General features: G+C 31.4%; 1 protein-coding gene across 1 annotated transcript in view; it reads right to left on the bottom strand.

Annotated features, from left to right (window-relative positions):
- The window catches only part of LOC114331067 (phenoloxidase-activating factor 3-like), a 93,350-nt gene that overhangs the window by 50,287 nt on the left and 29,080 nt on the right, over nt 1-13,983 (bottom strand). The window contains exons 2-3 of the mRNA XM_028280540.2: nt 6,709-6,829; nt 1,775-1,959 (exon numbers count right to left, since the gene is read on the bottom strand). Coding sequence (XP_028136341.1) covers nt 1,775-1,959; nt 6,709-6,829 — 306 coding nt within the window. The remainder of the gene's footprint in view (nt 1-1,774; nt 1,960-6,708; nt 6,830-13,983) is intronic.

Genomic DNA, 13,983 nt, shown 5'->3' with positions numbered 1-13,983 from the left:
TTCGTCTTCTGCCGATGCTTCTTCTGCCATCTATCTTTCCCTGCATTATGAGTCGCAGGATGCCATACTTCTCGCCCCGCATCACATGTCCGAGGTACTGCAGTTTTCTTTCTTTAATTGTAAGTTCAACTTCCCTCTCTCTACCTATTCTTCTCAGTACTTCATTGTTCGTAACTCTATCTACCCAGGAAACCCTCATAATTCCTCTATACGTCCACATTTCAAAGGCGTTAAGTCGTCTCATTGTCTCTACATTTAACGTCCATGATTCCAGTCCATAGTATAGTACACTATATACGTAACGTTTTGTTTTCATTTTCATAAAATTAGAACGTGCCTTCTCGATTCTGACTTTGATTTCTGCAGTGTAGTCATTATTTTCGGTTATAAGTGTCCCTAGGTAAGTGTACTTTTTTACTCTTTCGATCTGCTGGCCCTCTACTATCAAGATTTCGTTAGTATTATGGTTGTTTTTACTAATTTTCATAAACTTTTTCTTTTTGATATTGAGAGAGAGTCCGTACTCCCTACTACACCTTACTATTTTACTCATGAGTATTTGCAGGTCTTGTAAATTATCGGCTATTATTACTGTATCATCTGAATAACTGATGTTGTTAACTAAGACTCCATTTACTCTTATGCCGACTGTTTCATCTTCCAGAGTTTCTCGCATTACCTCTTCAGAATAAGCGTTAAATAATAGAGGTGATAGTATGCAGCCTTGCCGGTCCTCTCTTTATTTCCATTTCTTCAGATGTTTCTGTTTCAATTCTTACTATTGCTCGCTGTTTGTAATAGAGATGTGTTATTAGTCTTAAATCTCTTTCATCTAGGATTTTAGTTTTTAGAATTTCCATGAGTCGGTCATGTTTTACTTTATCAAACGGTTTATTGTAGTCTATAAAACAGACGTAAAGAGAACGGTTAACATCCAAACATCTCTGTGTCAGCACGTTGAAGGAGAATAATGCCTCTCTGGTACCCATTCCATTGCGGAACCCATATTGAGTGTCACTAATATCCAGCTCCAGTTTAGAGTGTATTCTGGCGTGGATAATTTTCAGCAGAATTTTCAAGGTATGTGACATTAAGCTTATGGTTCGGTAGTCACGGCATTCTTTGGCATTCACTTTTTTTGGCAAACACACAAATGCTGATGTCAACATTTTTCTAGGGATAATTGCCGTAGTATAGATAGCGTTGAACAGTTCTACTATTATGTCCAGGTTTTTCTTGTTGACCAACTTTACCAGCTCGCTAGGTAATTCATCTGGAGCAGCAGATTTATTTGTTTTCATAGAGTGTATTGCCTGACTAACCTCTGATTTGGTTATCTCTGGGCCTACATCTCCGGTTTGGCTATCTACGGATGTACTAGCTTCTCTCTGGTCATGAAATAGTTCCTCGATGTACTCTTTCCATCGTCGTAGTTTTCGTTATGTCTCCAATATAATATTTCCGTTTTTGTCGAGCAATATATTTGAGGTTCTTCTATTTCCTATTCCGGCTAGTCCTTTGACTTTTTTATGTAGGTTGAAGTTGTCATATATGTTTTAAAGTTCTTCTATTTCTTTACATTTTTCAGAGAAGTAGGGAAAGTCATGTACACAACTAGTTCAACATATTCCCATATAGTTTTTCCATATTACTTATCACGCCCAAAATCCGCTTCTATCTCTTCGACTAAAATTCCGGGGAGTTAAGAAAAACGAGGTTACGGAACAAAATATCGAGGTCAATAGTTGTAAAAGCTTCTCAGTTATATACTTACTTCTAAATCCTATTCTCGCGACCCATGGAAACGCTCCAATAGCTTCGTAACCGTCTCCTTGAACTTGTGATATTCCACATCTCTGACCATCAACTAGCCTTCCAGGTACCAGAGTCGCGGATTCTCCTACGTGGGGACAGCAAACTAAGCCAGATCCTTGATAGCCACAACTTATTTGTTCTATGCTGGAAATAATAAAATTTTTAGGAAATACGTACCTACTTTCATATATTTTTGTTTTTTTTTTTCAATAAAAACGTAGTCTATAATGTACATGTTGATTTGTATTAAAAATAGTTTTGGTTATTTCTATTTATACAGCTTTTGTTGTGATAGTGAACACATTATGCGTCAAGTTTTTAAGGAATGACAAGGTGGAGCAACTATAGGAGGAAGAAAAATCAAAAACTTGCCGCTTGCTGAAAACATTGTTATATTGGCGACTTCATCAGAAGAACTGAAACAAATTATGGATCGGCTAGGCACAAATAATGGTTTGAAAATAAATATACAGAAAACCAAAGTAATGATCGAGTCGAAAATAGGAAGTACCCGCAAGTTCCAAACAAAGACAGAAAGAAGTGAGAACGAGTCACGACAGCAGCAAAAAGACTTAGTTATAAAAGTAAATATAAATAATTCACCTTCCCTCAGAATATAATTATTAAAATGCTTTGAATTTACATTTAATCCCCAGGAATTAAAAGGATTTGATGATTATGTTATATGCAAAACATCTTTGATTTTAGGTCTGGATCCCGGGTATGAAAAAAAAGTTGATTAATAGCAAGCTGAAAATTTGTTAATAGCTTAAGGGTGTCTAGTCGGACAAACTTTGATATATAGGAACACTGGAACAGGGGAAGTTTTAACTGTGGAACAGGTTAAAAATTTGGAACGGTCAGACCACGAAAAAGTCACATGTGTTTTTTCCGACAGAACTTCCAATTGATTTGTTACCCTTTCATTAAACTCTCATGCAAAAATCAGGCTGCTATTTATCACCAAATGGGAATTATAATGAGTGGCACACGTAGAATATGTCAAATGACAGGAATTATGACAGATGATAAATAGCAGTCTGGTTTTTGCATGAGAGTTTAATGAAAGGGTAACAAATCAATTGGAAGTTCTGTCGGACAAAATACATGTGACTTCTTCGTGGTCTGACCGTTCCAAATTTTTAACCTGTTCCAGTGTTCCCATATATCAAAGTTTGTCCAACTAGACACCCTTAAGCTATTAACAAATTTTCAGCTTGTTATTAATCAACTTTTTTTTTCATACGCGGGATCCAGACCTATTTTACAGTGTGGAAGGTCTACTTGGCCAAACCACCCCTTTACAATCTATCTTGGGTATATTTTATATAAATTTAACGCATCCTTGCACACGACGCGAATCCAAGTTAGTGAGAATGTAATTATAAACTTGTAACATAATGTTCGTATAATTATACAACAATTATAAATATACATCTACGTTTCGTACTGCTGATTAATTACTATTTATAATTTAATACGCTTACTTGTTTAGTATAAATAAAAATGCATTTTTTTTAATTTCCTCTAAACTTTTATATTAGGAACATCCATTCTTAGTCTCCATTATTAGGCGAGACAACGAAGCACCAATAAGCCCAAAGCTTAGGAAATTTGTGAACCAAATTACTGTCCGGGAGATGAAAATTGCATTTTGTGCATAAGGAAAGTCCCTTTCAAAGTGCATATCGAAGATACAAAAAATGAGAAATTTAGAACTCGGGTAATATTGATGAACATCAGTTAAATTTTTGTATTCGGTGGTTTTGGGGGTCGCTGTGCACGAATTTCATGACACCGATGGTCTCCAATGTACCTGGTGCCCGGAGTGGAACTCGTCGCCTCGAGGTTTTTATTATAATCATTAAAAATCAGTCAATAACCATTATTCGGGGATTTTGAAGGGTCGCTGAGCACGAATTTCATGAAAACCATGGTCTTCGAGGTACCTGGTGCCCAGAGTGGTACTCGTCGCCTGAAGGTTTATGTTATAATTATTCAAAATCAGTCAGTAACCATTACTAGTGAGGTTTTTGGGGCCGCTGAGCAAAAATTTTAATGACGGCAATGGCTTCCGAGGTACCCGTCGCCTGAAGGTTTGTTATAATCATTTAAAATAAGTCAATAACCATTACTCGGGGATTGTGGAGGTCGCTTTGCACGAATTTCATGAGGCGATGGTCTCCACAGTACTTGGTGCCCAGAAAATGCACTAAAGACGTTTTCTGTTTGGAATTATCCAAAAAACCTAAAAAAACTTTAGCTGCAAAACAAATAATTTTAGGAAAAAAACAGAAAAAACGTTTAAAACATTTTTGACCCACTTTTGGACCTGGCAACATGCAAAAGTGCCGAATCAGAATATTTTTGTTAGCGGATGCGCAGTGGCTTTCTGGACTATAGGTTTTTTAATTTATTACAACTTTATATTTAAAAGTTTTTCTATAAAATGAATATCTTAAGCTACAAAATTAAAAATCTTTAAAAATAGAAAATTTTACAAATGAAAAACGTCATAAATAAAAAAGCGCACAAAATGTTTGGTTACATTTTAGTATAAGTTATTCCTGGCATCGTCCTTTACAACACCTGATAGGTTTCAAAAATATCCTGAATTATAACACGTTTTTTCACCCAAAGCCTGGGGTAAACATAAATAATAAAGGAGGCGTAAAAATCTTACATGGTAAAAGGCATGTAATAATAATAACAGTCTCCCGTTTTATACCGCTAATGCGGCTTTGGGATTATAGCAGGGTAGTCTGCTACATCTAGGGCCTACGGTATAAAAGGCATGTTATTAAAATCGATTCGCTAATCTGGGACACAACTGGCTAGTGGTGTTGGTAATTTTTTTTTGGGGAAGTTTCCAGACGTGAATGGAAATAACTACACAACCAAACATACCGGCTCATAAACGATATTATTAATATTAAATAGACGTATGTAAATAACATTAATCTTACGCCAATCAATAATTACTTATTTACACCACTGTAATGTATCTATTGAAAACAAATCAGAAAATTATTTTTTGTACAAAATAAAAATATTTTAACTACTTTCAACGGGAAATAAGCCACAATTTTACTAAAAAAAAAATGATTTTGTTAACGTTTGAACGTCTAAATCGGATGCCGGTGTCAAAATACAAAAAAATATATTATCTAATATTAAACAAAAATGTTGTTGCTTAGTAAAAAATTCTTTTAATAATTTATTTCATCTGACTTATTTATATCGGCAATTCAGACATATATTATACATTTTAAAGTAGAAGACTTTAAAATTATATTGCCAATATTTATGAGTTACATTCCTGGGACGACTTTACTGAAATATAGTTCATTCGATTACATGAAATCAACCCCAACTCAAGAATATCCGTCACAAAAAAAATAATAGCATGTGACCTGTCTTTAAAAAGACAACCACATGTACCGGTGACAGTAAAACTCTCGGGTTGGAGATTCCATAGTAAATCACGAGGAAAAACCAGTTGAAAAATCATAAAAAAATAAAATATGTCAACACGCATGGGATAATGAACATAGTGCTCAGTGTAGAGATTCGAGTATAGTCCTTAAAGGAACAGATAGTAAAAAGAGAAAAATCAAAGAAGCGGCTCTAATTATGCTAAATGAAACCAATTGTGTCGCAAATTCCTCGGTAGAATGCAGTAAGATGTGGTTACCCATACTAAAAGAGGAAGTTAATAGAAAGAAAATACCACGATTAGTAAGTCAATGGCATATCGAGTTAGTACATTTTTATATTTTAGTATTATTTATATATCTATAGATTATTAATATTATTTATAATTTAAAATAATATATGTACATATTAAGGTCAGAATTTGGTATTAGTTTTGAGAGTAAATTAAAGTAAGATCTAATTCTTACGATTTCGGGATAGAATCACGAGGTTTTTTCTGGTTTTCCCTCGTGATTTACTATGGAATCTCTATCCCGAGAGTTTTACTGTCACCGTTGCATGTGGTTGTCTTTTTAGAGACGGATATTCTTGAGATTTTTTTTTGTGACGGATATTCTTGAGTTGGGGTTGATTTCATGTAATCGAATTAACTAACTTTCAGTAAAGTCGTCCCAGGAAAGCAACTCAAAAATACTGGCGATATCATTTTAAAGTCTTCTACTTTAAAATGTATAATATATGTCTGAATTGCCGATATAAATGAGTCAGATTAAATAAAATATTAGAAGAATTTTTTACTGAGCAACAACATTTTTTTTTTAATATTATACTTTGTGTATATTTCTGCAGATTTTAAAATAATGTTAACTTTATATCAAGTTTGGTAGAAAAAATTTGTTAAAACAAGAAATAAATCACTTAAACTAAAATCACTACAGTTAAGGAATAAGAGAATTTATTTGCTTTGTAGGGAAATAAAATATTGCGAATATTTTAAACATTTGAAGTTATTTTTTTAATTATTATTCTGATTTGTCTTGGGAAAAAATGTAACTATTCTGTAGCTCTAACCGATTTATTTCTCGTCTTAAAATTTTTTTTTTCTGTCAAATGTGGTATGTATTAAGTAAGAATAACAAGTTATTTTAAAATCTGCAAAAATGTACAGGGTGTCCCGTTTATATTAAATAAGTTAAGGGAATTTGCATTGAAACCGAGAGTGGCGCAGTAACAAAAAATATGGCGTCAGATGCGTTATGGATCACTGTACTGCATGCAAAATTTCATGAATGGCGTCTTTTTTGGATAATACTAAGTTGTATCAATATTTTCTCCCAATCCTTTATACATATATGAACATATTAAAAACTATATTAAAACCGGCCCTGGAAAGTAAATATAGGTCTGAGAGTATATTTTCTAATTCTATTATGTTGACATGTAAATAGTGAAACTTACTTATTATTTAATAAACAATCAGTATTTATAAGATTGCTTAGAATTGGACAAGAGGATAGAGGCACGCATTGTGAGGCAGCAGGACAAAACGTTGATCTCTTACTTTGTTCGTGGGAGTCAACTGTAACAAAATAAATAGGTAAGAACGGTATAAAATTATAACGTTTATAACTAAAGGAAAAAATAGTTTATGCTATAACGAGTCATTTTGTGATACTTCTGAGGATTAGAAACAATAAAAAAGTTGGATAGCCCGCCAAATGATTTTATCATTAAAATATTGATATTAAGTCATCGCTTGTTAAGAGTTTAACAAGCTTTGTTCGTCTAGTTGCTGATTTTCTACGCAGTGAACTCTATTCGACGCTTCAAGTTGAAGAAAAAATTATATCAGTAGTTAATAGCATTGCCGTTAAAACAGAGTAGTTTAAAAAGAGACTTGGACTCTGAGCATTGATTGTAGTAGTGGTTGAGTATTATTTTTGACATTTTTCTATTATATGTTTGAATTTTTTATAAATATGTATGTTTTACAAATGAAGGATACAGGCCAAGAAAGTGTAAATTTTTTCAAAAAATGAGGTTCTGGTCCCCACTGCTAGCCAGCGATCTCAACTACCATCAGGGCCGCGTTTAGGTCAATTGACGCCCTAGGCAATTCTCTAGTAGCCGCCCTTCAAATATGTACCATTTTTGCGAAAAAAATTGCAAAAATTTTTATTTAAATAAGAATAGGTACATTATAAATGGATTTCAACTACGATGTTTATATATCTATAACAGAAAAAATTGTCATTCCAGTTCGATCACATCAAAGACTTCTTTTCAAAAAAAATTTTTTTTTCTTGACAAAATCGACAAATTGTCACCACGTTTTTGCGTCATACTTGATGAGAAATTATTTTTAATTACAAAAATTGAAGAAAAATCTTCTTCGTAAGAGGTATATTTATAAAAAAATATATACCTTTTACGCAGAAGATTTTTCTTCAATTTTTGTTATTAGTGGTATACAGCCAGCTACAGGAAATTTTTCCTTGTGGATTTTATTTTTAATTCTTGACAAAGCAATGTCAAAATTAGGGAAAATATCTTTCAATCCACTTAGTGCAGTCACTGAAGGTTTTCACTTTCGATTTCGTTGAACCTCCATCAATTTTCATGAAAATTGGTGAGTAGTTAGAGGATATCTCAAGGAACAAAGGTGATGTGATGCTAACTTGCGCTTTTACCGTGGTGGTGGATGCCACCCCTTCTCGAGGGTGAAAATTATTTTTTTTAAATAATACCATAAATCGATAGAGAGGCAAATTTTAAGCAAAAATTGTTATATGTATAAAGTTATTAATATAAATCAATACTTTTTGAGTTATTAAATATCAAAGATTTTATTTTTTCGTAAAAATGCATGTTTTAAAGCCCTTTTCCACGTATAACTCTAAAACTATAAGCTTTTACAAAAAAGTTATTATTACCAAAATTGAAGAAAATAAAAAGCTGAATACATTCCTCACTTAAAGAACTAAACTAATGTTAATTCAAAGTGAGTTATGGGTAATTGAATGTATATTTTTTTCGACGAGTACTCAAATCTAAGTATTCAATCTTAAATAACGGGAAAACGATGCATTTTATAAAATATACCTGCTAAGCACTTGTCAAAGTACTTCGAAGTACCTATCAAATAAGTTGCAGTAGAAGTTAATAGCATCACAATTAAGCAAGTTATGATGAAAATAAGAGAACCCTTTAGAACTTTTTAGGAAAAAGTGCAAATAAAACATACCCCATTTCCACAAAAATTAAAATTTATAGTAATCCTTAGAAGAATTTTTTTTATATTAGCATAAGTAATGATTTCAACAATTTTGACAGGTTTAGAATGCATATTTTAAAAAAAAAGATATAATTTAAAAAAAAAACTGAATTTTTAAAATTAACGTAATATTCATTTTCTTTTAAAAATAACTTCAAAAATACTCAATATACGTAAAAAGTGATATATGTATAACCAAATTTTAGTTTTTTCTGTATCAAATATTTTACCTTTTTACTATTTCTGTAGGGCAAAAAATATCCGAGATTAAAACGTTTAAAGCTTAAATTTTGCTGCGAGAACCATGAAACCTGGGCCATTTTACCTTTTATTTTTAAAAAAAGTAAGGCGTTTTGAAAATTAATTTCAAAACAAATGGTTTTTAGATAAACCTGATATCGTGAAAATTAACGGAGTTATTTAAAAAAAAACTATTTGGAAACAACTTTTTTGGAAAAATTTTTAAAAGATAAATTTTGAAAAATATTTGGTGCATAAATTTTAATGCTATCAACTTCTTCGGGGGCTCATTTGATAGATATTTCTAAGTACTTTGACAAATGTTTAATAAAGTTATGTTATAAAATGCATCATTTTCCTGTTATTTAATCTTGAATACTTAGATTTGGGTATTCGCCGAAAAAAATATATATTCAATTACCTATAGTTCACTTTTAGATAACATTAAAAGGTTTTCCAGTAAGGAGTTTATTTCATTTTTTATGAGCTTTAATTTTGGCAATAATAACTTTTTTGTAAATTCTTATAATTTTTGAGTTATTTATAAAAAAGCGGTTAAAAACATGCATTTTTCTCACGAAAAACTAAAATCTTTGATCTTTCATAACTCAAAAAGCTTTGATTTATTTTAATAACTTTATGTAACAAATTTTGCTTAGAATTTGTCCCTCTATCGAATTCTGGGGATATTTTTAATAAAATAATTTTCACCCCTGAGAAGGTGTAGCATCCACCTCCAGGGTAAAAGCGCAAGTTGACACCATGTCACCTTTGTTCCTTGAGATATCCTCTAACCCTAACCACTCACCAGCAAATCGATGGAGGTTCAACGAAATCGGAGGTAATAGTTCATATCCACTTTCAGTGACTGCACTAACTCATCTTTAAATATTAAGATATGTCAATTCATGATTTTATTGCAGTATCCAAATGGCCCTTTACGTGAATGCATTCATGTATGAATGATGTATCTTGGTCGTCTTTATTTTGTATCAGATTTTCAGCTTCTTTAATAATTTCTTCATTGCTTAATTTTGGCAAATCTATTAATAACACGAAAACCTTGATAAATAAGTCGATCAGATTCCAGACGTCTATTCAGGTCTCTTATCAGTGTCGATTATAATATAGAATGTGTGGATTTTCATCTCATCACTAGCTGAAAAGTTTAGTTCATCATCGGCCCCCCCGTCAAATTGAATTTTTCTTTTTCTCTTTCTTATTTCTTTATATATTTTATTTAGGCACAATTTTTTGACTTTCTTGCGGTAAAGTAATTTGAAAGAGCTTCATACTCTTTAATGACGGAAGCCAGATCTATAATTTTTATATACAAATATTTTTGTACAGTATTTTTGCCGCCCTCTCATAATGTGCCGCCCTAGGCAACTACCTATATTGCCTAATGGATAAAGTGGCCCTGACTACCATTCTCTAAATCAGTCACCGCTATAAACGTGTTCAGTCAGGAATAACAACATATTTTATTTTCTCTAGTCAGGCTAAGAAGGTGACAATTCGGCGCGGTCCCGGCGAAAAAAGTGCTATGTCTTTTTGTGTACACGTAGGCTGATGCCATCACTGTAATTCCAGAAAATTTCGTAAATAAACGAGTTTTCGTCATAGTGCAGCCGATATGTGAAACAATTATTGTACATTTAGTGATATAATCATATAATTTGGACCACATATACTACACATACAAAGGTTCAAATTTAGATAGAAGGCCATTTACGATTGGGCCTTTTACAAAAATGACGGGCATTCAAAATGGCGACTATACATAATATGTGACTAATGGTACGATAACTATTGAACCAGAAGTCAGATTTTAACCTAATTTGGTATCTTAGTTCTTTTTTGATGTATAAGATCGAGGTATTGAACTGAAATAATCGGTTTACCAGAAGTTGTGTTTTTCCTGATTTTTATGTAAAAATATGTTCTTATTTTTTCAATTCTTTCACCCTGTATGTATTAATTTTTCAAAAGTTAGTACCGCCGTTGAAAAGAGCGCAAAAATATTTTTTAGGAAATATTTTGGATATTTTAGTTATGTTAATTATCATTTAATAAATGCATAACATGTCTTCACATGTAACTATGTGCGGCAGATTCGTGCAAATATTATAAGAATTATTGTGAATTTTATGGTAGAAGCATATAATTTGAACCACATATACTAGACATACAAAGGTTCAAATTTAGATATGAGGCCATCCCAGTTTTTGTTCCTTTTACAAAAATGGCGGGCATTTAAAATGGCGACTATACATATGTAATGAATAGCACGATAACTTTTGAACGAGACGTCAGATTTTAATCAAATTTGGCATATAGGTTCTCTTTTTGATGAAAAAGATCGAGATCTTGAACCGAAAGAATCTATTTACCAGAAGTTGTGTTTCTACTGTTTTTTATGTCAAAATATGTTGTTCCTTTTTCAATTATTTCACCCTGTATGTATAAATTTTTCAAAAAGGTAATACCGCCATTGAAAAAAAGAGTGTAAAATTATTTTTTAGGAAATATTCTGAACTTTTTAGTTATTTTAATTACCATTTAATAAATGCATAACGTATGTTCACATGTACCTATGGGCGGCAGATTCATTTTGAATGCCCGCCATTTTTGTAAAAGACAAAATCTGAGATGGCCTCATATCTAAATTTGAATCTTTGTATGTGTAGTATGTGTGGTCCAAATTATATGCTCCTACCGTTAAATTCACAATATTTCTTATAATATTTGCACGAATCTGCCACACATAGATACATGTGAAGATAAGTTATGCATTTATTACATGGTAATTGACATAACTAAAAAGTTTTAAATATTTCCTAAAAACTATTTTTACGCTATTTTGAATGGCGGTATTACCTTTTTAAAAAATTAATATATACAGGGTGAAATAATTGAAAAAAAAACAAGATATTTTTACATTAAAAATCAGGAAAACACAACTTCTGGTAAATCGATTCTTTCATTTTAGGAGCTCGATCTTATACATAAAAAACCCATATACCAAATTTGGTTAAAATTGGACTTTTCGTTCAAAAGTTATCGCGCTATTAGTCACATATGTATAGTTGCCATTTTGAATGCATGCCATTTTTGTAAAAGGCAAAATCTGGATGGCCTCATATCTAATTTTGAACCTTTATATGTGTAGTATATGTGGTCCAAATTATATGCTTCTATCATTAAATGCACAATTCTTATAATATTTGCACTAATCTGCCGCACTATCAGTACATAAATAATAATTAAAAACATCACAGGGTGAACCTTTAAAACCATTTTTCTCGAAACTTATTATTTTGACATAGCACCTTCTTTGCCTGTACTCTTCAAATATAGAATATAAAAAAATTTACATTTTTATTTGTCTTACTTCCCCAAGTAGCACCGAACGGGTTTATTAATTTTTTTAAGGATGCTTTAAAACACTAGAATAAAACTAAAATTAAAACCAATTGGTTTTTAAGTAAACCTTAAGGTTGCAATAAAACCGCTTTCAGCATAAAAGGGCCCACACTGAAAGAGGTCAATAAAACCAAAAATAAAAACCTTCTTAAAACTTTGTTTTGTTAAGAAACTGGTTTTAAAGCTGCTGTGAAGTTGCTTTTAAAACCATGTTAAAAGTCACTTTACGTGCAGGCAGTTTTAAAGCAAACTTAAGGTTTTTTAAATGGAGTCTTTTAAAGACAATTAACCACATTAAATGATTCTTTAAATCCATATACCAATAGCCATATAGTCCAACAAATTTTTACATGTGTAAAATAGGTTGATACGTATTTGTAACCATAAAATAATAAAAAGTACTTGCTTATTTGGACTAACTTTATTGATAATATTAACACGAATAGGTCTAAATAATTCACGCGCCCTAAAATTTCTGACTTTTGGCGATTAAAAAATAATAATAATAAAATAATTTAAATCCGACAAATATTAATTTGGAAGAAAAATAATTTTATCTAAAATTTTAATGTTTTAATGATAAAATAAATCGAATCTATGTCTTTAAGTCGCTTATTTGTAATTTTTATGTAAGCCTTATATTGTTATCTATCCAGCATCTCCAGAAAGCAATATGGCCGAAAACCAAATAAAACTATTTAGTCTATCGACAGAGAATTATTAAGATCAAATGGTTTTTTTCATACCTTTCCAAGAGCATATAATATATCCTACATAAAAGCAAGGTTGCCTTGGAATTAAAACCGTTTAGTCTTAATGCTGCTGTCGATAATGCCACTTAATTTTAATGTGAATCTAACCTTAAAATCGAGGCGTCGTAGTGCTGTTTGTGTTGTATTCTTTGAAAAATAAGCCGTAATGACCAGTTCGTTTATATTTTAAGTACTTGCGACTTATTTCTTCCATACTAACTGTACTTCCACTTTTACAACACACTACACCACTGTGTCGCTCTAAAACAAATCGCCGACCATTTTGGACATGAAAGAAGAGGGGATAAGTTTAGTTTTATTGCTTCTAACAAGAGGCATAGTTTAGCCATTACGATAACCAAATTGATTCAGGTAAGAGCGTTTGGTTTTAATATAGCCTAATAATTGCTTTTAAGAAAGCAACTTTAAAGAAAACTAAAAAAATAGTTTTAAGGCATATGATTTACTAACATAATAGTCTTGAGATCAAGTAGTTTTAATAATAGGTTTTTTTTAGTCATATTAGGAGAATCTTTAAAACTGCAATAAAACTAAAAAGTCACAAATTAGAATCTAATAAAACCAAATAGTCCAAAAGTTCTTTATAAAACTGACTAGTTTTAAAATAAACTGAGAATAAACCATTTTAAAACGGCAATAAGACAAATTATCTATTAAGATTAATCAGTCTTATTTGATCCTCTTATTAGACTCTTTAAAACTAGTGACAAATGCGTAAAAGCTGTAAAATTCTGGCAGAATATCTACAAGGTAACCTTAAAACCATTATCTTCTTACTTACCACAATAAAACCTTTATAAACCTTAAATAAAACTAAAATATTTTTATTGTGCTACTTGGGTCGTTTAATACATGTAATGATTTATATAGATACTAATTTTGGTAATAAAAATAAAAAAGTCTCACTTCTCTTTTTAATTGGTGTTCCTATTCTTTATAATATGCCGGTACAACTATTCTGCTTTATTTATTATAACCAAGAAACAGTTGATTTATTGTTTATCCAGTAGAGATCAGAGA

Source organism: Diabrotica virgifera, chromosome 2 (assembly GCF_917563875.1).
Source record: "Diabrotica virgifera virgifera chromosome 2, PGI_DIABVI_V3a".
NCBI lineage: Eukaryota > Metazoa > Arthropoda > Insecta > Coleoptera > Chrysomelidae > Diabrotica > Diabrotica virgifera.
The sequence above is the reverse complement of the archived record's forward strand: the minus strand, read 5'-3'. Positions and strand labels throughout refer to the sequence as shown.